The 25,426-nt window shown below is 38.5% G+C and overlaps 1 protein-coding gene across 2 annotated transcripts in view; it reads left to right on the forward strand.

Annotated features, from left to right (window-relative positions):
- The first annotated feature begins 448 nt into the window (after positions 1-448).
- The window catches only part of Rnf20 (ring finger protein 20), a 32,903-nt gene continuing 7,925 nt past the window's right edge, over positions 449-25,426 (forward strand). Inside the window, exons 1-13 of one of the 2 annotated variants that reach the window (XM_077797933.1) lie at positions 481-524; positions 683-839; positions 1,557-1,711; positions 7,090-7,257; positions 7,371-7,518; positions 7,641-7,823; positions 10,903-11,021; positions 12,837-12,983; positions 13,157-13,234; positions 13,318-13,437; positions 16,282-16,461; positions 24,766-24,901; positions 25,242-25,363. In XM_077797933.1, the coding sequence (XP_077654059.1) occupies positions 1,583-1,711; positions 7,090-7,257; positions 7,371-7,518; positions 7,641-7,823; positions 10,903-11,021; positions 12,837-12,983; positions 13,157-13,234; positions 13,318-13,437; positions 16,282-16,461; positions 24,766-24,901; positions 25,242-25,363 (1,530 nt within the window). In that variant the 5' untranslated portion in view covers positions 481-524; positions 683-839; positions 1,557-1,582. Of the gene's footprint in view, positions 840-1,556; positions 1,712-7,089; positions 7,258-7,370; positions 7,519-7,640; positions 7,824-10,902; positions 11,022-12,836; positions 12,984-13,156; positions 13,235-13,317; positions 13,438-16,281; positions 16,462-24,765; positions 24,902-25,241; positions 25,364-25,426 lie in introns of both variants that reach the window. The other variant, XM_077797932.1, reaches the window with a different exon arrangement.

A 25,426-nucleotide genomic window follows, 5' to 3' on the forward strand; every position in this document is an offset into this window, starting at 1 on the left:
TAAAAATCTACAAGACCCTAATCCATCAAATCCTTTAGATTTTCCCCAGAAGGCTTAATTTCAGCAATGTCAAAAGCTTCTGCCACACGTTTTCCAAAGGTGTCTCAGGCTACTGCTCCTCTGCCCGGAGATTGACAGGACCATTAGCCAATCGGCAGGCGGAACGAGTTTCGGGGGTGGGGGGAAATTGGCAATAGAACAAGATACTTTATCTCAGCAGAAAAGCAAGGCCAACAAGACAACAAAAGTCAAGGGCTCCCGGCGCGTTAAGGAGGCCTGGGTATCTCGGGAGGTCTTAGCTCCTAGGGGCTCTTGTTCCTAGGAGGCGGTGCTTACGCAGGTTGCCAGGCACCCTCACGCGTCACTTCCTCCCGCTGGAGCTCACCCGGTTGAAGCAACTTCCTCTTTTTTTTCCCTTCTTCCTCTTCCTGACCCCGCCTGCCGGAAGCTGGTTTCTTCTTCGGCGCGGGTCAGAGGTGAGGGATGGGCAGCCTGCGCGGGCCTAGGTGAATAACTGCCCCGAGGTGTGTTCCCTGTGGCGCGAGTTTAAGAAGCCGGCTTAGGTCTCTGCTGTGTGCCTTGGCGAAACTCCGCCCTCTTGGTCTTCGGGCCTACAGTTAGCTGGGTCCTTGGCCCCCTTCAGTAGCCGTCCTTGCCCTGCTCCCGTCTCTCCTCTTTCCAGGCGAGGCCAGACTCAGTTTTCTCCCACCGATACCCCTCTCCTTACCTGGAAGGAAAGCAGGCTGTGGTCTCGGTGATGGCAGAGTTGCTTCCTGAAGTAGCGAAAGTGCCTTAGCGTCCCTTCCGCCTCCTTTGAGCTCCGAAACTCTGGAAATAAGGTAGGGCAGATGAAAAATGTGTGTGTTGGTTGTACAGGTGAGGAAACCAACCGGCACCTTTTGGTGAACTCAAGCTTTTTAAGGCAAAACACGGTTCCCCAAGAGGAAGAACTGGGATTCGTACCGGGTCTGATTTCCTTATTTGGAAATAGGGGGAAAACTGCAAATATTACAGGGAGAGCTGGAGTTTTTGAGTGAGAGGTTTGTGTTCGGCATTATTTCTCATTGAAATCGCATCACTTGTTCCTTATAATAGGCGTGGGCAGTACGTGTGGTTATTTCTGGCTTAGGAAACTGAGGTTCAGAGATGATTACTGACTTGTCCATTATTAATGACTTAGTAGCCATTTCCCAGATCTCTTTCAGCTCTCTGATTCTAAACACTATGGAACTAACTTCTGTCATCATCAAACTCTACATTTCTGGTTCTGGCATTTCAGGAAGTGTGATTGTTGAAATTTATTTGTAGTCTCTTCACTCTTTGCCCGTTGTCTTATATCTTATTAACATCTTATTTAGAAACCTGTAATGTCAATTCTTCCTCGATGTGTTATTTTTTTATTTCTTAAAAGGAATTTGGAGGTGGTGTTGCTTTGTGTGTAATTAATTAATAGATCTAGGGTGACATGTAAGTTTTTACATCATGCATGGTCTTTCTTTATTGTTATTCTCCTTGCATTATCTTATTTCAGTTTCTGCTCTTTTTTTCCCTTCCAGGAAAACGGCTATCATCTTATGCCAAGATGTCAGGAATCGGAAATAAAAGAGCAGCTGGTGAGCCAGGCACATCCATGCCTCCAGAGAAGAAGGCAGCTGTTGAAGATTCAGGGACCACAGTGGAAACAATTAAGCTAGGGGGTGTCTCTTCAACGGTATGGCAAAACAATGCTATGCTTTTCTAATGTTGTTTGCAACCTGGAACAAAAAATTTATGGAAGCCTTTTGGAAAAAGGAAAAGACATTTGAAAAGAAGAGGGAAATAAAAGAGGTGAAGTGGGTGAAATGATATGGTGGTTAGTTCTAGAAGAGAGGTACACTGACATTTGTGTTTGTTTTCAAGATGTGTTTATGTTCTTTTGAGACTCTGATGTTTGACATAGCATTGGTTAAAGTTATTTAGCAGTGGGAATATAAACATTCATTTTTTAAGCACAGGAAAATTTCGTGCCAAGTTCTAAAAGATAGTATAGTAAAACAAGTGAGTGTGGTGAAAAGTGAGAGTCTGAAGCCAAGTTAACTGAGGTTTATTCTCAGCTGCACTACTTTCTAGCTGGATGGCCTTATGTTATCCTTCCTTTGCCTCTGTTTCTTGTGAAATGAATTTACAGTACTTGTCATGTTAGGTTGTAATGAGAGTCTTTGTTAAGTGTTACAACATTGCCTTCAACATAGTAAGTATACCTGAAAGTGAGCTATTTACTACTATTGTTGTACTAGATTAATATAATGGGGAGTAAAATTGGTACTTTTCTTGCTCTTGTGGCAATGACACTTTCATTGGAGTGTGTACACCAAAAACTCAGCAATATTATATATCTTAACAGATAAGAACTTATAAGTTTTGAACTAGATCAAGATTCTGTATTTTGGAACTCAGCCAGGAGATATGATGTTAAGGTGCCCTCCATTATTTATTTTTAAGGCTGAGGTCCTGAGAGGTTGATTCTTTACAGAGTCCCCCCCCCCCCAAAAAAAAAGGAACATTTGTAGTAAATTGTTGATGAGGTGTCAGCTCTGGAGCTCTCTGGGGTTAAAGTAGCGCATACTGCTGTCAGGAGATGGTTCTTTCAAACAATGCCTCACACCATGCACTCCAAACATATTTACTCAAAGGCATGTATTGAAATATTCAAATGTAAGTATCCATTGAGCATCTTATTGGCTAGATAGTGTGCTTTACATTGAGGATAGCCCCTAGACTGAAGTTATTCACATGGGAATAAACTGTTAAAATGGAATGTGATGTATGCCATTGATAGAAATAAGCACATGCTCTAAGGGAAGCCCAGCACATATCCAGCTTGGAGTTTATCCAGAGGGCAGTTAGGAGCCATTGGAAGGTCTTTTTTTTTTTTTTTTTTTCCTTTCTGGGGATTGAACACAGGGGTGTTTTACCACAGAGGTAAGTCCCCAGTCCTTTTTATTTTGAGACAGGGTCTTGTTAAATTGCTTAGGGCCTTGCTAAAGTTGTTGAGTCTGATCTTAAATTTGTGATACTCCTGCCTTGGCCTCCCAAGTCACTGGGATTATAGGCATGCAATACCATGCCCTCCTGGAAGGTCTTAAATAGGGAAGTAACATGCTCTGACCTATGTTTGGAGGGGAACAAGGGTTACAACAAGAATTCATTTAGTAGAATTATTCCCTTTCTCCTTCTCATCCTCCATCTGCCACACCTGATAGCTAAACCTCTCCAAAGGTGGGGATCTGAGGCATGTATCCATTGGCTCCTGCCCATTAGTTGAAGGTTCCTGTTGAAAGCAATGGCTCTTCTTGTGTGTATTTCAAAGTTGCTATAGTGAGCCAGCTGAGATTGTGGAATAGAAAAAACTATGTGACTGCAAAGTATGCTTAAAGTGGGACTACTGGCAGTATGAGTTGACTTTTCCACCATATCTGTGCTGAAATCTGGCATGCTGACAAAACATGGAACAGAAGTACTTGCTACAGGAAGCCTTTGCTGGAATTCTAACAAGGGAATATGGTGTGGACCACCATGGAAGTAGCATTGACAAGATATGCTAGTGGAGTGGATGAGGCATATGAGAGGTAGAAGGGAATATCCCATAGGCTTTTGGAAGTAATGAAGATTTCTCTTATTTAGCTAAGTAGGGATATGAGAAGAATAGGATTTTGGGAATCATGAGTTTGGTTTAGTTTTAAACATTTAGTAGAGGCAATTAGATCACTAAGTAGATTGGTAGTTGGATATAGTAACCTGGATTCTGGAGAGAGGTATGGGCTAACTGGGTTAAGGCTGTATATTTGGGAATCACCATTTTGGAAATGGTACTTAAATGAGATTAGAGACTCTCAAGCAATAAGCTTACATATTGAACAGGTCTAAGGTCAGAATCTTGGTGTACTGCAACATGTTTGCTTCAAGGAGATGAAAGGAATTAATTAAAGAGACAAAAAAAGAAAAAAGGGAACCAATAAAATGAGGTGTAAAGGAAACAAAGAGTGGGGTCCTAGGTTTGAAGGAGTTGATCAGGTGCTGCTGATAGGTTGAGTAAGGTGAAGGATTGTGGTATTATATGTAGTAATCGTTCATTGGAGACTCAAAAGACCTATGTAGGTGCAGTAGTGGGGATGGATTGCAGTGTGATTAAGAAAATATAGAGGAGAGGCACTAGGGAAATGAGGGGGAGACAGTGTTTTGAAGGAGCATTATTGTAAAATAGGACAAATAAAATGAGGGTAGTAGCCAGAGAGAAATGGGAAATGGGATCAAGGAAAAGATTTTGTTTGTTTTTTAAGATTTGTTATACTGTAGTATGTTTATCTATAGACAAAATTATTTGATAGAAAGGATGAAATTGATGATATAGCAGAAAGAGGAGACAAGTTACAGGTATGATGGTCCTTGAGAAGGTGAGAGGGAATGGAATGGAATATACATGTGGAGGAAATGGCCTTGACTAGGAACAGGGATGGCAAGAAAGAAGGCAGGGGATATGGGTTTGGATATAGATAGGTTGGCAGCTGTGGTTGTGGGAGGGAGGTATGGGTGTCCTCTTCTGATTGCTTCTATTTTTTTTCAGTGAAATCAAAAGCAAGACTCATCTGAGAGTGAGGATGGGGGAGGAAGAGACAGGAGAAGGTATGAAGTAGTCATCTTGAAAAGAGAATGGACCAGGGAGGTGTAGTTGAGTTGTTGGGCAGCACTGGGGCCCACTTGAATTTGTGAACATGAGCTTAGAGTGAAACCAGTCATCAGCATGGTATTCGTTATTTTATTTTTCCTAGTCACTTTCAGCTGCATGGCTAGGCTTAGTGTATGTGGAAAATAGGTTGTTACCAGGATTGGAGTTTTTACCAGAGAAATGTGATGAAGTAGCAAGGAAAGATAGAAGGTTTCTAAAAGGCAAAATGACTGATCATGAGATTTAAGTCTGATTAAAAAAAAAAAAAGGAGGAAGTGAGAGTAACAAAGGATTGGGAAAGGCATATGGATTGTAGATTCTAGAGAGGTTGAAGAATTGTTGGAGTTACGAAATTGGAATGAGTGAGCTGGAAAAATAGGTACTATTTCTGAAGAGTGAGCTCATTGAGAACCTGCAGGTACAGCTAAAAAAGAGAATAACTAGGGGAGCTGATCACAGAGAGACCAGTGACTTGATATCCAGAAAGATCATCTATATGGGAATTGAACTGATTAGGAATTATGTCAGGAGTAGTTGTGTAGAAAGTGAGAGATAATAAGCTAGATGCTAAATCTTCGAGAAATATGGGGACATGACTTGGGCATTTATAGATCAGTTCAACCATAGCCAGTGGCAAGTGGTAAAGAACAGTGGCATAAGCTGCACAGTTAGGATGTTTTATGGAGGCAGATGGGTTAATGGCTTGGGAATGGCAATGGAAAACAAGGTATCACCTGCCTCCAGGCCTCCGGAGGGAAACAGCCACAACTGGAGAAGCCTTCAGGGAAATGGTGTTCTCATCTAGGTTTCAGTGACAAGAGGGGGAAGATGATGTTCAGAGAAGAGGCTAAAGATACAGTTTATTAATACTATTAATAGTATTAATAAATAGTGGAAACTATTGTCTGCTTTGACATGTCAAGAATGTTTTAACTAAATGAAAAGAGAAAAGTAGAACAAGAAATTGGTGCTCTAATAAGCAATTCTTAATTTAAAATATTCATCTTAGTTATTCCTAGTTGAAAGAAAGAATGTAAGCATTTCCACATACTATTTCTTGGACTGTGATATTCCAAACTTTGTGTCCCCTCCCCAACCTGACTTAGGGCAGGAACTAGAGAGGTTAAAAGTATTGAGAGGGGTGTGGAATTACAAATGGGGTGAGATTTTTGTGCCAACAGAAGAAGAAGGGGTCCTGAGCACAAATAGAGGTTTTAAGAATGTGTGCTTTGGTTAGTGAGTTGTGTGATGAGTTATAGAAGTGAAGAATTCAAGAGTTTCAGAGCTGATGTCTGATATATTTTTTTTATTAGAAAAAGGAGATAAAGCCATGTGTTTAGTGTGATATGAAAGAGGGTAGCATTTGATAAAGAGTTTTCTGTTGCTTTGATTGTAGAATGGGAGCTCATCTGTTAAAGAAATTTTTCTTCACAAATTATAAGATCTGTTCAGGTTAGGAATTCATTTTATAAAGTCACCAGTCTCCCTGGTTTAATGACTTCATCCTGAAGTCTTAGGAAACTGTCTATTTGAATGGAATAGTCTGAATTAATTCTGATTGGGGTTTGTTCACAGAGGTAGAATAAAAGAAAGGCAGAGAATGGAGGAGAAGAGTAGCCAGGTGTTTGAAGGAATGTTCTACAGAGTATACTTAGAATATGGAAGGTAGTGGAAATAAAAAGGGATTGAGAAGGAGAAAGAGAATTCAAATTCTGGAGGTCTAAATGAGGTAAAAGAACTCGAATAATAGTGTAAGGACATGAGATACATGGAGAAATATGGTTTTATTCAGGGAATGGGAAGTTGGAATTTTAAGATTTCAGATGTAGCAGAGTTCCAGATAATGTCTGTGAGATTGTTTTGGGAATTCATAACTGAAGCACAGGTGAGGGTATAATCACTAAGTGAAGGAGTTCAAACTACTGACAGCCTAGATGCTAGAGAATCAGATGGTCTGTCCACATGTATGTTGAAGTCCTCAGATACATTGGCAGGGACTGGAATAGAGAAGGATGCAGGTGCTAAAGTCTTGAATGAATGAAGAGTGGTTCTTAAGGGATAGAAGACAGTGTTCATTGAAGTAGAGAATGATCTAACTGGATGGTGGAGCCTCACAGTAGCATCACTTTGTGGAGGTAGATGTGAATGGAATAATAAAAAAGTGTAAAGTTGAGATTCTAGTGTATTTGTTTGTTCTTTCCTCATGTCATCACACACCTATACCTTTATCTTTTCTGCTTTTTCTTATCTATTTATTGTAAGATATCTTTATAATGAATAGCTTTATTCCTAAGAAATAACTAATGAACTAATGTGAACTTGATGAGTTTAACATCTCATTTGATTTCTTTGTGGTAACTAATAATACTGGTTTCCTGGGGTAGGAGGAGTTAGACATTCGAACACTACAAACAAAAAATCGCAAGCTAGCAGAAATGCTCGATCAGCGTCAGGCCATCGAAGATGAACTTCGGGAGCACATTGAAAAACTAGAACGACGACAGGCCACTGATGATGCTTCACTGTTGATTGTCAACCGGTACTGGAGTCAGGTAGCTAACTTGTTTATTTGTTCAGATTTGTTTGAGCATTTTAGCTCTTAGTACTCTTCGTTTCAAAAGTTGTACCTTTTTCTATTTTCATAATTGTACCTATGCTTCTCCAGTTCGATGAAAACATCCGTATCATCCTTAAACGTTATGATCTGGAGCAGGGTTTAGGAGATCTACTCACAGAAAGGAAAGCCCTTGTTGTGCCGGAACCAGAACCTGACTCTGATAGCAATCAGGAACGCAAAGATGACCGAGAGAGAGGTGAGTATTTGTGATTGATTCTATCATTGCATGTTATCTTGGTTTTCAAATTTGAGCTTTACTTTGAAGCTCTCCTTTTGAGGGGAAAAATGGATTTTGATATTTTCCCCCTGTGTCCTCAGGGGAAGGGCAAGAGCCAGCTTTCTCTTTCCTTGCTACTTTGGCCAGCAGTTCCAGTGAAGAGATGGAGTCTCAGCTGCAGGAGCGTGTGGAGTCCTCCCGGCGAGCTGTGTCCCAGATTGTGACTGTTTATGATAAATTGCAAGAAAAAGTGGAGCTCTTATCCCGGAAACTAAACAGTGGAGGTGAGGCAAGATCCTGGAGACCAGAGGTAGTGGGAGGTGAATTAAGTCACCTTTGTGGAACTGCAGTATAGCTTGATGGTAGAGCAGTTGCCTAGCATGTGCATGGCTTTGGGTTCAATCCTGAGCACCAAAACAGTAAAGGGAAGGAAAAAAAAAAAAAGATAAGAAAAAGAACTTTCCTTTGCATGGTGATTTATAGTTTGCAAAATTACATATTTACTTTTTATTAAATTTTTTGGAATACTAGTCTTCATTACTGGTGATGCCATTACCATGTTATACTAGTATTTTAAGAATGCTTCACATTTTGAGCCACAGTCCTTCAACAAACTGAGGAAAAATCTCATTCTGATACTTTATATTAGATAGTTTTATAAGTTGCAAAATTAATTTTGATTTAAGAGTCAGTTTTAATGTTGTTTTTGTTTTTAATGTTTTTAAAAAGAGTTGGCTGAGTTGGTTGTGAGATGATTTCTATGTTTAAAAAGGTAAAATAGAAAGGATATTGGGCTGGGAATGTGGCTCAAGCGGTAGTGCGCTCGCCTGGCATGCGTGCGGCCCGGGTTCGATCCCCAGCACCACATACCAACAAAGATGTTGTGTCCGCCGAGAACTAAAAAATAAATATTAAAAAAAAAAAATTCTCTCTCTCTCTCTCTCTCTCTCTCCCTCCCTCCCTCCCTCCCTCCCTCTCCCTCCCTCTCCCTCTCCCTCTCCCTCTCCCTCCTCTCTCACTCTCTCTTTAAAAAAAAAGAAAGGATATGGATGATGAAGTGTGTACTTAAATCACTATTTGGAATGCTCATGTTATTCAGTGCTAATATAGGAATTTATATTTGCATACTACAGTTAAGTGTTTGTGTAGGTAGTTTACATCTGTAGTCCTTTGTGACAAATAACTTGCTCAAATGCAAATAAAATGCCTTGATTTTATGTTTTTAGTAACAATCATTGTATAGTTGTAATAACTATCCTGATTATCATTAAGATATTTAAACTTTTATTTCTGAGCGAAATAAACTGAATGTAGTGGAGTTGAACCTTTGGGTGGGCAAGTAAGAAGTACATTTTCTGTAAATTGTAAGGATACTATGGCTAAATAATCAACAGAATTAAGAAGCATGTAGATGACTTGTGAAAATTTGGTCGGCAAAGGTTTCTTTAGTGTTTTTGTTAGTATGCGTATTTCTGGTTTTTTATTAAGGAAACATAGTGGGGAATGAATAGATATGAATCCTCCCTGTTACCTACTATAAAACAAGCTGTGTGTTACTTCTTTCTCCCTTGGTTCTAGTTGAAAAATTAGAAGGTATTGTTAAATCTTAATAATGTGGGTAATTTACAGAGGTTATATTAATGTTGGATTTGATTTTAGAAATGAATATCAAGTAAATTAACTGCTGATTTGTAAAGGAACTAAAATGAATACTGTATCAAACAGTACTTTAAAATATTTTGTTAATGGCATGTGGTTTAAGATTGAGTTTAAGTTTAAAATTAAAATATGCATTACAAATTACAAATAGCTGAACTATTTGTAACACTAAAGGAAATCACTATTGAAAAGCTGAACTTTCTAAGAGACAAAAATATATAAACTGTATTGTAGTATCAAAATGAATTTTGGAAATTCATTTTCCCCTCATGTTTGTTTAGTCCTTGATTCAAAAGGATTACATTTATTAATTCACTGCATTAGTTTTCTGATCCCACTCTTTTTTTTTTTTGGCTCTGCCCACAGAGATTCTTATTTAGTAGGTATGGGATGCCTCCTAGGGAAATGTTATTTTAAAAGTTCTGCCAGTGATTTTGATGGGCTATCTCAACCGCATGACCAGCACACTAGCTTCATACTAGAGGTTCGTAGCATAGAATTTAACTAGTGAGATCAAAATAAACACACAAACTCAATTTACCTTTTTCTTTGGCCAGGTCTGAGACGGCTCTCCCCTCTGGCTCCTGCTTTGAGCCACCTGGTGGGGCAGCGAGGTTTACACAGACTAGCAGGAGAGAGAGAGGCAGGGCACACCAGAGAGTGGTCTTTTATTGGGGAACAAGAAATTTAGGGGAAAATTCCATCCAATGAAGGTCGAGGGGGACAGCATTCCAAGGTCAGGGTCAGTGATTGGTCTCAGGGTCAATGGTCAGTCACACCCCCACACGGATGGGCTCTCGCACCTGGAAAGGGTGGGGATTAGTTCTGACACAGTCCAGCCTGAACGCCTCACACCCAATCAGGGAGGTGCCCAATCACATGCGAGAACGGCTTCCCACAGGGATCCTAGATTGAAAACCATGGAAACATACCATGTGACTAACTTGTTCCAAATTGTTTCTAAGAGTAATGGCAATAGGTGGCATGAGAGAGCACATATTTTTTTTCTCTGTTATCTCTATGTAAAAAATGATGTGTATCTTGAGAATATCTGATTCCATTGAATAAAGTTTGGATTTGAGCTATAGTTGTGACATCTGAACATATGAACTGGTATAATAAGCTTTAAAGACTTACCTACCTGCTTTGTAAATGATGGTGTACATTTTGGTTTTTGAACTTGAAGAGTGCCTCTAGCATAGTATTTCAGAATATGATGAGTGAGTCTATGATTTTATAGATGCTTGTTTGAAGATGGAAATTCTGCTCCCAACCCCCTTATCTCTCCAAACAAATTTTTCTTGTTAGTGTTAGTTAATAATAGGAATTTGTGATAGCTTTATAAAATAGAATTATATTGCTATTAATTCTGATACTGAGTAGAGATCTTGTCTTCAATTCTAAAATGTACTTTCTTGGGGGATTGTACCTTATCTGAATAAAGCTACATAACTTCCATTTCTTAAGGCATTTTGACTTTATAGCAAGGGATGAGGTTAGGTGACCTTGACTATAATTTGATGGTTTTTTTAAATGAAGTCACCTAACCTCTGGGTACCTCATGTGTCACACAAGATAATTAAAAACTAGCATGCTTCTTGAAGTTCAAAGAAAATGAAGTGAGATTAATGCTTTGGTGGGATACGTGATTTTTAAAATTTGGCACTATAGATGCTAAACTAAAGTATAGTCCTTCTTCCTCAGATAATCTGATAGTAGATGAAGCAGTACAGGAACTGAATTCCTTCCTCGTGCAAGAGAATATGAGGCTACAGGAACTGACAGACCTCCTTCAGGAGAAGCATTGCACCATGTCTCAGGAGGTATTTGATTAGAAAAAAGAGACACCTGTCTCTGTTGGCACTGGCAAATATTGACTCAGAATTCTGAGCACTTCAAGTTACTTTACACTTAAAACCTATTTTAATATTGAAGAGCATGCAGGGCAGGCATTCAGCTCTGAGAAATAACAATCTGAGGACAGGTTAAGGGAAGAAGAAAATAAGTGAATATTTCTCCTTGACTGTTACTATTTAAATAGACATAGGAGCTTCAGTCTTTGGGAAGAAATGCTGTCCTATAGGGTTTTGCAAAATGCAGGAAAAGTCCCAGACCCCAAATAATGGATTACTCCAAATACAAAAGACTGTGAACAATGTTATTAAGGAATGGCTTGATAAAATTCAACAGAGAATTGGACAGTAGGATCTAGTGCATTGATGGTGTCCTGAGAACTTGGGGAATGTGAGTTTTTAGTCTTTTTAGTCCAAACTTGTGCCATGATCAAACCATGCCAAAACTGAGCACTTAAAAGTCTCTTCTGATATTCCTGATTATCATTTTGTTTTAGTTCAGATGATGTTCTACTGATATGTGGCCTCCCTTGGTTTGGCCACTGAATTCTCATGATGATTAGTAATTTCATAGTTACCATTTACTTAGTATGTAGTATTTAAACATTTTATGAATATCATCTCTAATAGTAAAATAGCTTCCATTTTGCTGCTAAGGAAACAAATTCAGAAGATTAGTGACTGGTATGAGAGTAGATAGAATGTGATTGAGCTGTGGTTTGAATGTAAATTTGTTTTATTTCAAAGCCACATTTTTCATGTTTCCTAAACTCTGTGCTAAAGTCCATACAGGACTGGTTACATGAGAACCATCTGGTGAGTTTATTAATACATATGGTTCTCATAGAGCTTCTAAGGGGTTAAAGTATAGAAGCACTTACAAATAAATTGGAATATAGTAAGAAAATGAAATACATATCTATGCCACCAAGAGGGATAGTTCTTCCCTTTCCCAAATCTCAGATTACTAAATTGGAGGGCATGTAGTTTTGATCAACCCAGTTGATGTGCAAGATGGATCTCATGGCTGGCTACTGATGCTACCTGTCAGCTGCAGGCTTACCTTAGTTTCCCACTGGAATGCCTTCAGATCACCTCTCTTGCATGGCAGTCTCAGGGTAGTCGAAACTCTTAATGGCAGCTGACTTCTTCCAGTGAACGTTCTAAGAAAAACAAGCAAAACCTTCATGTTCTTTCTGACATAGCCTTGACACTTTGTAGAGTTATTTCCACTGAGTCACTTAAGTTGATACTAATTTGTATATCAACAGATTTAAGGTGAAGGATCAAAGATCCCACCTCTTGATTTTGTTTTTATATGGATTATCATTTGTGGAAAAGTAGGGAGAGAAAGTTGGGAGTAAATATAGTTGTCTTTTTTGAATTTTCATTTTCTAAATTGTCTGATAAAAATGAAGAATATTATCTTTTGTTTCTAAAAAATACATATTTTCTAATGGATTTGTGGTCTGTTAAGGGGAATGGTGCTTTTCAGATGTAGAGAAAGTATTGAATTTATTTATTTTTGATTATTGAATCTTAAGTGGTCTTTTATGTGAGAGTTCTTACAGATTTCTATAGTTTTCATAATTGTAATTGGCTCATAACTGTTAAAATGAATCTGCAGCTTCATTTGTACACTCATGCATTGAAACATCTTTTCGTAATTATACAAGCATTGGTTAATTTTGTGGGATTTAGAACTTAAGCTACTGATGTAAGGTATTTCTTTTCTAATTTGGTCTCTTTTTGCTGTTTTTCTGAATGCCCATCTTTGGGATGTAGTTCTCTAAGTTGCAGAGTAAAGTGGAGACAGCGGAGTCACGGGTATCTGTCCTGGAGTCTATGATTGATGATCTGCAGTGGGATATTGACAAAATTCGTAAGAGGGAACAGCGACTCAACCGACACTTGGCAGAAGTCCTAGAACGGGTCAGTGCTGGGCTTTTATGGTTTGGATACTAGAATCATTTTTAAGGAGTCTTTTCAGAAAGGATCAAGTTGGATAATGATGCTTGGGGGAAATAACTGATCCTTGAAAAGTACATTGCTTATCAGGCCAAAATTTAAGGTCACTTACTAAAGAATCTTTATCTTCTCTATAGGTGAATTCAAAAGGCTATAAGGTATATGGAGCAGGAAGCAGTCTCTATGGTGGCACAATCACTATCAATGCCCGGAAGGTAAAGTCAGTGACCCACTTAGGGAGCAGTGTTTGACCTGGTGTTATGTCTTATTCTCATTTGCTATTTCTCTGCTTCTCCAGTTTGAGGAAATGAATGCAGAGCTTGAAGAGAACAAAGAGTTGGCCCAGAACCGTCACTGTGAGCTGGAGAAACTTCGACAAGACTTTGAGGAGGTCACTACCCAGAATGAAAAGTTGAAGGTAGGAGGCATATCTCTGAAAAGCAGTAAAACCAGTACACACACACACACACACACATATATATGAGTATACACACTTACACTTGTGAACCTGCATAATTTACTAGTGAAAAGAGGAATGTATTTCACAAAATTCAACATTTCTTCATGATAAAAACTCTAAACAAATTAAGTATAGAAGAAACATACCTCAACATAGTAAAGGCCAGATATTATAAGTCCATAACTAGCTTCATACTCAATGGACAAAAGTTGAAAGTTTTTCATATAAGATTTGGAACAAAATTAAAGGTGGCCAGGTTCACCATTTTTCTCAACATGGTACTGGAAGTCCTAGCAAGAGCAGTTAGGCAAAAAGAAATAAAAGGCCTTTTCTGGTTGTGGTGGTACATACCTATAATCCCATGGGAGGATTGGGAGACTGAGGCAGGAGGATTCCAAGTGTGAGGCCAGCCTCAGCGACTTAGTGAGACCCTGTCTTAAAGCCAGTGTGTATGTGTGGGCCAGGAGAGTGCAGGGATTGTAGATCAGTGGTACAGTGACCTTGGATTCAATCTTCAATTTCTAGTCCCATGAGGTGTAGTAAAAGGCCTTCAGATTGGAAAGGAAGAATTAATGTCTGCTTCTAGATGATATCATCTTTTAAATAGAAAACCCTGAAGACTTCATCAAGAAAACTGTAAGAGCTATAAACAAGTTCAGTAAAGTTGCAGGATACAAACTCAATATATAAAAATCCATTGTTTTAGTCAGCTTTTTAGCTGGTATAACCAGAAAGATCTGATAAGAACAATTAGAGGAAGAAAAGTTTATTTTGGAGCTCATGTTTCAGAGGTCTCAGTCCATAGATGGCTGACTCCATTCCTCAGGTCCTCCGGTAAGGCAGAACATCATGACAGAAGTGTGTGGTGGAAGATAACAACTGGGGACATGGCACCAGGAAGCAAACCAAGTGTTTGCTCGCCAGAGACAAAATATTTGCCCCAATGGTATGCCCTTCAGTGACCCATCTTCTCAAGCCATACCCTGCCTGCCTACAGTTGACACCCACTTAATCCCTATTAGGGGATTAATGCAGTGATTATGTTAAACCTTTCAGAACCTAATCATTTCACTTCTAAACTTTTTTGCATTTTCTCATGAGAGACTTTGGGGGACACCCAATATCTAAACCATAACAAGTTGTATTTCAATGAAAAGAAAGACTATGGAAACAATTTCATTTTATAATAGCATAAAAAAAAAGTACTTAGGAATAACTCTGACCAAAGAGGTAGGAGATGTATGTGTACATTGAATGGATAAAGAAAATGTGGTATAGATACATCATGAAGTATTATTCAGAGTTAAAAAAGGAAACCATGTCATTTGTGACATCTGTGAACCTGGAGGACATTATACTAAATGAAAACAGGCCAGCCACACAAAACAAATATTGCATGATCTCCCTTATGTGTGGGATTAAAGAAGTGGAACTTACTTACACAAACTAAGTAGAATGGTGGTTACCAGGGGCTGGGAACTGGGGACAATGGGAAGATGTTGGTTTAAAGGTAGAAAGTTTCAGTTGTGCAAGGTAAATTCTGGAGATTAAATGTATAGCTTGGTGATTATAGTTGATAATTTTGTATTTTGTATTTGAAATGTACTGAGAGTGGATCTTAAATGCTCTTACTACAAAAAAGGTAACTGAGATGATGGATATATTTATTAGCTTATCTGTAGCAATCACTTCATAGTGAATACATTTATCAAAACATACACTCTAAATATATACAATCTATTTGTTGATTATACTTTAGTAAAACTGGGAGAAAAAAACCTAATTTACATATTTACCTATTATCTGCAACTTGCCTTGTTTTGAAAAGAATTTAAAGCAACTTATAAAGATCTAAAGAGTAATCAGCGTGTTCTAATTTAGGAATTATTGAGGAAAATGAAGAATAGGGTAAAATAGAGTGAGAATTTAAAATAGATGTTAAATTGAGCCTTTATAAGGTGTATAAAAGAAACATGTTTAGACTGTGGAGGATAGGCATTCACGTGTCATTTTTTGCCAAAGGCAGGCCACAGACTTGGCTCTGTAGTTTCTTGCTGCCAAAACAAAGGCAGAAACATGGTCAGTGATCCTGTTGGTTTTCAGACCTGCCCATTAGAATTTTCCCTCTTCACCCTCTTAGGGGAAGAAAGAAGATTCTGGAAGTTTTTCTTATACCTCTTTCAACCATAGCCATCTGTTTTTTTTATAATTTAATTTGTTTCAGGGTTAAGAATAAAGATGTTTGAACTGAAGAAACAAAACAAGTTAAATTAATGAAAGTGGCTAATTAAAGCACATAGTTGCTTAAATGAATAATTGTTTTTGCTACCATGGAATTAAAAAAAAATTTTTTCCTATCACTGGGGATTGAATCCAGGACCTCATGCATACTAGAGAAGTACTCTATCACTGAGCTATATCCCTATCCCTTATTTTTGTTACCATGTCAGAAATATTTCTCTGTGACTATAAAGAGAAGAAGTTAGTGACTGGGATACTTAACTATGTTTTTAAAGGAACCATCCTGGCAGATTTCATAGGACCCTTCTGGTAGCTCTTCTTCTATCTTTGGATCTAGATTGAAACAATGTAAGACACATATCAAACAGTCCTGAGTGATCTATAATTTGGGATAGATTTTACAAAAAGAAAGGAGAGATAGACTTCATAATCTTCATAATAATTGTTTCACTTTTGCAGGACCTTCAGTGAGTTTGGTGATTTATTTTCTATATATCTAGCATCTTGCTCACATCTGCTAGATTGTGCTTCTGACTTGACTTTCCTTTGGGTCCTTCTAAGGTGGAATTGCGGAGTGCAGTGGAGGAGGTGGTTAAGGAAACTCCAGAATATCGTTGCATGCAGTCACAGTTCTCTGTTCTGTACAATGAGAGCCTACAGTTGAAAGCTCACTTGGATGAGGCTCGGACCCTGCTTCATGGCACCAGGGGAACCCACCAGCGCCAGGTTGAACTCATTGAGGTAACAGCACTGCTTTGTTTTCTGTAATATATGTTTTTCTACCTCATAAAGTGTCATAGGTTTGCTCTCTCTCATGCTGTTAATCTCTCATCCATTCAGCAAACATGTATAGAATGCCTATTGATCTCCGTTAGATGGTGGGCATATAAAGATGAGGTAACAGAATTCCTGTCTTTAAAGATCTTATAGTCCCCTGGGAGAATAGTATCCATTCATTTGCAATGTGTACAATAGCAGCATATCTAAAAGGTACAGTAATGGAGGAGACAGAGCATATGATTTGACTGTGGAACCTTCTTGATTCTACTTGAGAAGGTGAAATGCAAATCTTAAAGATATATAACTTTACTAGTAGTTAAAAGTAGGAGAATATTCCCAGCAGTGAGATCAGCATGTTTGAGAATGTGAAAGAGCATGACAAGTAGTTTCAAATGGCTGGAGCTTATGTGTATGAGGAAGCCATGGGTGGAAACTTTTGTTTATATGTTCTTTTTTTTTTTACCATAGTCCTTAAAATAATGTTTTAAATAGTTGGTTTTATTATATATGTCAGCCAAATTAATTACTACTACTGTATAGATTTTTATATATTGTTTTATGGTTGAGGTCTCTAACTAAATTGTAATATTTTCATAGATGAAGCCCATTTCCTTTCTTTCTTCACTATCCTGCCAGTTTCTAAATTAATGTTTTGAAGCTATCTAACGTTATTGGAAGTGGAAATATTCTGAGTAACCTATTTTTTCCATATCATATTCTTTTTTCTTTTTAAATCTTGTAGGTCAAATTTAGGAGACAAAATAATAGGATGTGATATTTCCACTTTATTTATATATATATATATATATATATATATATATATACATACATACATATATATTTAGTTGTAGATGGGCACAATACTTTTATTTTGTTTATGTAGTGTTTTTTTTTTTTTTTTTTTTTTTTTTTTTTAATGGGGTGCTTGTGATCAAACCCAGTGCCTTGTGTGCTAGGCAAATGCTCTACCACTGAGCTACAACCCCAGCCATATTTCCACTTTTTTTTTTTGGTACCAGGGATTGAACTCAGGCACTAGACTGCTGAGCCACATCCCCAGCCTTATTTTGTATTTTTTTTTTTTTTTTTTACATAGCACTCCTCTTTTTTTTTTTTTTTATTGGTTGTTCAAAACATTACAAAGCTCTTGACATATCATGTTTCATACATTAGATTCAAATTGGTTATGAACTCCCATTTTTACCCCAAATACAGATTGCAGAATCACATCTGTTACACATCCACATTTTTACATAATGCCCTATTAGTAACTGTTGTATTCTGCTACCTTTCCTATCCTCTACTATCCCCCCTCCCCTCCCATCTTCTCTCTCTACCCCATCTACTGTATTTCATTTCTCTCCTTGTTTATTTACCCGTTCCCCTCACAACTTCTTATGTGTGATTTTGTATAACAATGAGGGTCTCCCTCCATTACCATGCAATTTCCCTTTTCTCTCCCTTTCCCTCCCACCTAGTGTATCTGTTTAATGTTGATCTTTTCTTCCTGCTCTTTCTCCCTGCTCTGTTCTTGGTTGTTCTCATTATATCAAAGAAGACATTTGGTATTTGTTTTTTAGGGATTGGCTGGCTTCACTAAGCATAATCTGCTCTAGTGCCATCCATTTCCCTGCAAAAGCCATGATTTTGTCATTTTTTAGTGCTGCATAATATTCCATTGTGTATAAATGCCATATTTTTTTTATCCATTCATCTATTGAAGGGCATCTGGGTTGCTTCCACAGTCTAGCAATTGTGAATTGTGCCGCTATGAACATCGATGTGGCAGTATCCCTGTAGTAAGCTCTTTTAAGGTCTTCAGGGAATAGTCCGAGAAGGGCAATAGCTGGGTCAAATGGTGGTTCCATTCCCAGCTTTCCCAGGAATCTCCATACTGCTTTCCAAATTGGCCGCACTAGTTTGCAGTCCCACCAGCAATGTACAAGAGTACACTTTTCCCCACATCCTTGCCAGCACTTGTTGTTGTTTGACTTCATAATGGCTGCCAATCTTACTGGAGTGAGATGGTATCTTAGGGTGGTTTTGATTTGCATTTCTCTGACTGCTAGAGATGGTGAGCATTTTTTCATGTACTTGTTGATTGATTGTATGTCCTCCTCTGAGAAGTGTCTGTTCAGGTCTTTGGCCCATTTGTTGATTGGGATATTTGTTTTCTTATTGTTTAATTTTTTGAGTTCTTTGTATACTCTGGATATTAGGGCTCTATCTGAAGTGTGAGGAGTAAAAATTTGTTCCCATGATGTAGGCTCCCTATTTACCTCTCTTATTGTTTCTCTTGCTGAGAAAAAACTTTTCAGTTTAAGTAAGTCCCATTTATTGATTCTTGTTATTAACTCTTGTGCTATGGGTGTCCTGTTAAGGAATTTGGAACCCGACCCCACAATATGTAGATCGGAGCCAACTTTTTCTTCTATCAGACGCAGAGTCTCTGATTTGATATCTAGCTCCTTGATCCACTTTGAGTTAACTTTTGTGCATGGCGAGAGGAGGGGATTCAGATTCATTTTGTTGCAAATGGATTTCCAGTTTTCCCAGCACCATTTGTTGAAGATGCTATCCTTCCTCCATTGCATGCTTTTAGCTCCTTTATCAAATATAAGATAGTTGTAGCTTTGTGGATTAGTCTCTGTGTCCTCTATTCTGTACCATTGGTCCACCCGCCTGTTTTGGTACCAGTACCATGCTGTCTTTGTTACTATTGCTCTGTAATATAGTTTGAAATCTGGTATCGCTATACCGCCTGATTCACGTTTCCTGCTTAGAATTGCTTTTGCTATTCTGGGTCTTTTATTTTTCCATATGAATTTCATGATTGCTTTATCTATTTCTACAAGAAATGCCGTTGGGATTTTGATTGGCATTGCATTAAACCTATAGAGAACTTTTGGTAATATCGCCATTTTGATGATGTTAGTTCTGCCTATCCATGAACAGGGTATATTTTTCCATCTTCTAAGATCTTCTTCTACTTCTCTCTTTAGGGTTTTGTAGTTTTCATTGTATAGATCTTTCACCTCTTTTGTTAGGTTGATTCCCAAGTATTTTATTTTTTTTGAGGATATTGTGAATGGAGTGTTTTTCCTCATTTCCATTTCAGAAGTTTTGTCGCTGATATACAGAAATGCCTTTGATTTTTGCGTGTTAATTTTATATCCTGCCACTTTGCTGAATTCATTTATTAGTTCTAATAGTTTTTTTTAGACCCTTTTGGTTCTTCTAGGTATAGAATCATGTCATCCGCAAATAGTGATAATTTAAGTTCTTCCTATTTTTATGCCTTTAATTTCTTTCGTCTGTCTAATTGCTCTGGCCAGTGTTTCGAGAACTATATTGAATAGAAGTGGTGATAGAGGGCATCCCTGTCTTGTTCCAGATTTTAGGGGGAATGCCTTCAATTTTTCTCCATTGAGAATGATGCTAGCCTGAGGCTTAGCATAAGTAGCTTTTACAATGTCGAGGTAAGTTCCTGTTATCCCTAGTTTTCCTAGTGTTTTGAACATAAAGGGATGCTGTACTTTGTCGAATGCTTTTTCTGTGTCTATTGAGATGATCATATGGTTCTTATCTTTAAGTCTATTGATGTGGTGAATAACATTTATTGATTTCCGTATATTGAACCATCCTTGCATCCCAGGGATGAATCCTACTTGATCATGGTGTACAATTTTTTTGATGTGCCTTTGTATCCGATTCGCCAGAATTTTATTGAGGGTTTTTGCATCTAGGTTCATCAGAGATATTGGTCTGTAGTTTTCTTTCTTTGAGGTGTCTTTGTCTGGTTTCGGAATCAGGGTGATGTTGGCCTCATAGAATGAATTTGGCAGAGCTCCCTCTTTTTCTATTTCCTGAAATAACTTGAAAAGTATTGGTATTCTTCTTTAAAGGTTTTGTAAAACTCCGCTGTATACCCATCCGGTCCTGGGCTTCTCTTGGTTGGAAGTCTTTTGATTGCTTCTTCTATTTCATCTATTGATATTGGTCTGTTTAAGTTGTGGGTATCCTCCTGACTCAGTCTGGGCAAATCATATGACTCAAGGAATTTATCGATGTCTTCACTATCCTCTATTTTATTGGAATATAGGTTTTCAAAATAATTTCTAATTGTCTTCTGTATTTCTGTAGTGTCTGTTGTAATATTGCCTTTTTCATCCCGTATGTTAGTAATTTGAGATCTCTCTCTTCTTCTCTTTGTTAGCATGGCTAGGGGTCTGTCGATCTTATTTATTTTTTCAAAGAACCAACTTTTAGTTTTGTTAATTTTTTCAATAGTTTCTTTTGTTTCAATTTTGTTGATTTCCGCTCTGATTTTAATTATTTCTTGCCTTCTGCTACATTTGCTGTTGTTTTGCTCTTCCTTTTCTAGGTCTTTGAGATGGAGTGTGAGCTCATTTATTTGTTGGTTTTTTCTTTTTTTGAGGTATGACCTCCAGGCGATGAATTTCCCTCTTAAAACTGCTTTCATTGTGTCCCATAGATTCCGATATGTTGTGTCTGTATTTTCATTTATCTCTAAGAATTTTTTGATTTCCTCCTTTATGTCTTCTGTAACCCATTGATCATTCAGTAACATATTGTTCATTTTCCATGTGATGTAGGATTTTTCCTTCCTTCTTTTATCATTGATTTCCATTTTCATTGCATTATGGTCAGATAAAATGCATGGTATTATCTCCACCCCTGTATATTTACTGAGAGATGCCCTATGGCATAATATATGGTCTATTTTTGAGAAGGATCCATGTGCTGTTGAAAAAAAAGTATAGCCACTTGATGTTGGATGATACATTCTATATATGTCAGTTAAGTCTAGGTTGTTGATTGTGATATTGAGTTCTATAGTTTCTTTATTTAACTTTTGTTTGGAAGATCTGTCTAATGGTGAGAGAGGTGTGTTGAAGTCACCCATAATTATCATATTGTGGTCTATTTGATTCTTGAACTTGAGGAGAATTTCTTTCATGAACGTCGCAGCACCATTATTTGGTACATAAATATTGATAATTGTTATGTCTTGTTGGTGAATGGTTCCTTTTAACAGTATATAATGACCTTCCTTATCCCTTTTGATTAATTTAGTCTTGAAGTCGATTTTATTCGATATGAGGATGGCCACTCCTGCCTGCTTACGAGGACCGTGTGCGTGGTATATTTTTTCCCAACCTTTCACCTTCATCCTGTGTATGTCTTTTCCAATCAGATGTGTCTCCTGGAGGCAGCATATTGTTGGGTTTGTTTTTTTCATCCATGTTACCAGCCTATGTCGCTTTATTGGAGCGTTTAAGCCATTAACGTTTAGAGTTACTATTGATGTATGGTTTGTACTTCCAGCCATGTTTGATTATTTATCTTCCTTTAGTTTGTTTCTCCAAGATTAGCTTTCCCCCCGCCCTCTGACTTTATAGAGGCACTTCCCACTGATGGTTTTGGTTATTGTTTTTCATTTCTTCCTCATGTAATGTTTTGCTCAAGACACTTTGCAATGCTGTTTTTTTGGCTACAAATTCTTTTAGCTTTTGTTTATCCTGGAAGATTTTTATTTCGTTGTCGTACCTGAAGCTTAATTTTGGTGGATACAAAATTCTTGGTTGGCATCCATTGTCTTTCAGTGTTTGAAATACGTTGTTCCAGGATCTTCTCGCTTTCAGCGTCTGTGATGAAAAATCCGTTGTTAACCTTATTGGTTTACCCCTAAATGTAATCTGCCTCTTTTCTCTTGTAGCTTTTAATATTTTCTCTTTGTTCTGTATGTTGGATATCTTCATAACAATGTGTCTTGGCGTTGGTCTACTGTGATTTTGTGTGCTCGGTGTCCTGTATGCATCTACAATTTGTATATCTGTTTCCTTTTTTATTTCTGGAAAGTTTTCTGTAATTATTTCATTCAGCAGGTTACTCATTCCCTTGGTATTAATCTCTGTGCCTTCTTCTATCCCGATGACTCGTAAGTTTGGTTTTTTTATGTTATCCCAAATCTCTTGGATGTTTTTCTTGTGATTTTTTACCAGCCTAATTGAGTTGGCTAGACTCCTTTCAAGATGATATATTTTGTCTTCATTATCTGACGTTCTGGCTTCTACTTGCTCCACTCTGTTGGTGATACTCTCGATTGAGTTTTTAATTTGGTTTATCGTTTCCTTCATTTCTAGAATTATTGTTTGATTTTTTTTAATAATCTCTATCTCCTGATAAAGATGCTTAACTTCTTCTTTTATATGTTTATGTAATTCATTTTCAATGTGATCTTTGAGGTTCTTTTCCATCTGTCTAAGGTGTTCCTTGAGTTCTTTATATGGCCATTTTTCTGATGACTCTAGGTCCTCCTGAATATTTAGGCTGTCCTTCATTGTCTGTACTCCTTTTCTTCCTTGCTTTTTTATGCTCATGTTACTTCTTGTTCTGTTTGACTGTTGAGTTAGTGTTTACTCTTATAGATTTATTTGATGCTTGGGAGGAGAGATATTAGAAGGGAAGGGAAGAAGTCACTAAAGAGAATAAGTGTAGGCATGTAGAATTCAGGAAAGGGGAAGTAAGAAAATTGAAAAGAAATGAAAAGACAGAAGAAAAAAAGTGAAAAGAAAAAAGAAAAAACGAAAAAATAAAAATTTAAAACAAAAACAACAACAACAAAAAAATTATAGTGATAATAAAAAATAGAAATTAAAGTTTAAAAAATAATAGTAACCATAATAGAATAAAAAGAATTAAAAAAATTGAAACCATTAATAAGAAAGTTAAAGAACAACAACTACATCAACAACAAAAAGTAAAAATAAAATAAAAAAGTACTAATAATAATCATTAAAAAAATAATAATAATAAATGCAGTCATAGAGCTCGATTAACTTCTCTTCCAGTAGGTGGAGCTATGCCCACTGGGCCAGGCTTCTCTTCTTGATAGGTGGGAACCAATCACTGTGTCTCAGCTCTTCTTCCCAGACTGTGCGGGTCTCCAATCCTGAGTGCCTAGGGCCTTCTCTTGTGGTTCCTTAATCCAGGCCCCGCTCACCTGTGACGCTTACCACAATACTGGCTCTACGCTGGGTCTGCTGCTCCTGGGAGCTCTGTTTTCATGGATGCCTGGCCACACCCTTTCTGTTTGCCTCCCTCAGACCCTAAGTTTGTATGGCTTGGGGCTGAGGGCCCCCAGCGAACTTGTTTGCCCTCAGGTAGCAACTCCCCTGGTAGCTGGTGCAAGGGACCTCTGTTGTCAGCACTGGTAGAAGCAATAGCCAGGAGTTCTGTGCTGCAGGTCCCACATCCCTCCTGATTCCCTGGGTCCGGCTATGGTGCTCAGTTGGCTTTTACCTCTGTGAGTTCAGGTGAGCCGACTAGTTATTTCAGTGGGATCGTTAGTGCTGAGACATGAGAAGCAGGCGAACCAGAGCTTGAATGCAGCTGATTCGTGTTCAGTGTGTGTTTTCTGAGGGGCCCAGGCTGTACGCCCTAGCTCCACGTCAGCTCAGCTTTGCCTAGTGATCCTGAGCAAGCAGGCTTTAGATAATTTACAGCTCCCTATGTCCGCGCAATTGAAGAGGTCAGAGACTTGCTCTTTCCGCGCCTGCCGCCATGTTAGACCATCTCAATGATATTCATGTTACCCTTACAGTTTCCTGGCATAAGCAATATCTTGGGATTATACAAACTGCTGCTTCTGTTTCCAGTCCAGTTTTCTAGAACTGAAACCCTGCGGCCGTCGCCTCCACCTCTGGGCCGTGCTTGGGCGCCGCGCTTGTCTGCGGCCTTAGCAGCGCCGCCGGGACCTCCGTCTCTCCTCGGCTAGGTGCCTGGCTCCCGGGGTCCAAGCGGCTGCCGCCGCGGCTCTCCGGCCCCCACCTCCAGAGCACGGGTCCCCTCGCAGGGGAATGCCGAATGACCCCAGAACAGGCTCTGCCCAAAGGTGTAGCAGGGAACAAGCGACCGCGGTGCTCGGGGTCGTGGTCCCGCCTTCGGAGGATAGGACTCGGCACGCAGCCCAGTTCCAGTCTCTAGGTGCGGCAGCTGGACCATGTAGACAGAGCCATTAAGAACAGCATGCAGAAAGCAAAAAAAAAAAATTGTATTTTTTTTATTTAGAGACAGGGTCTCACTGAGTTGCTTAGTGCCTCACTTTTGCTGAGGCTGACTTTGAACTCATGATCCTCCTGCCTCAGCCTCCCTCCCGCTGGAATTATAGGTGTGCACCACCACATCCAGCTTTCCACATTTTGATAAGAATTTTTGACTGTTTCCTTTTTCTGTGTGTAGCGAGATGAGGTTAGTCTTCATAAGAAGCTGAGAACTGAAGTGATCCAGCTAGAAGATACACTGGCTCAGGTCCGCAAGGAATATGAAATGCTGAGGATTGAATTTGAGCAGACCCTTGCTGCCAATGAACAAGCAGGTATATAATTACTCTTGCTCCACCCTGCAGTTTTGTCTGTAAATATATAAAGGCCTTTCTTGAAAGACACAACTTGGTTCCAGGATTTGTTAATACTAATTTCAACTCAGAAGTCCTAAAGTACCTTAAATAAATCCTGTGATTCCTTTTGACACACAGCCCAAGTATTTTTTTTTTTTAAACTCTAATTGACCAGTTTCATTTTCACTTTCTGAGAAAGAATATTTTTTATGGTAATTCTCTCTGTTTTTCAGAGCATCCTCATGTGTTCTGCATTTTTTCTCCTTTTGCCTTTACCCTCATTACAGTTTCTCTTAACATTGCTATTGCTGTGTTTAAGGCCCTATAAACCGGGAAATGCGCCACCTTATCAGTAGCCTCCAGAATCACAATCACCAGCTGAAAGGGGAGGTCCTAAGGTATAAACGGAAGTTGAGAGAAGCCCAGTCTGATCTGAACAAGGTAAGGAGGAATAGAATAAGTATCACTAGCTATTAAGTTTGTGAAGCTTTTTGAGTGAGGTGA

Source organism: Urocitellus parryii, chromosome 4, assembly GCF_045843805.1.
Source record: "Urocitellus parryii isolate mUroPar1 chromosome 4, mUroPar1.hap1, whole genome shotgun sequence".
Taxonomy (NCBI): Eukaryota; Metazoa; Chordata; class Mammalia; order Rodentia; family Sciuridae; genus Urocitellus; species Urocitellus parryii.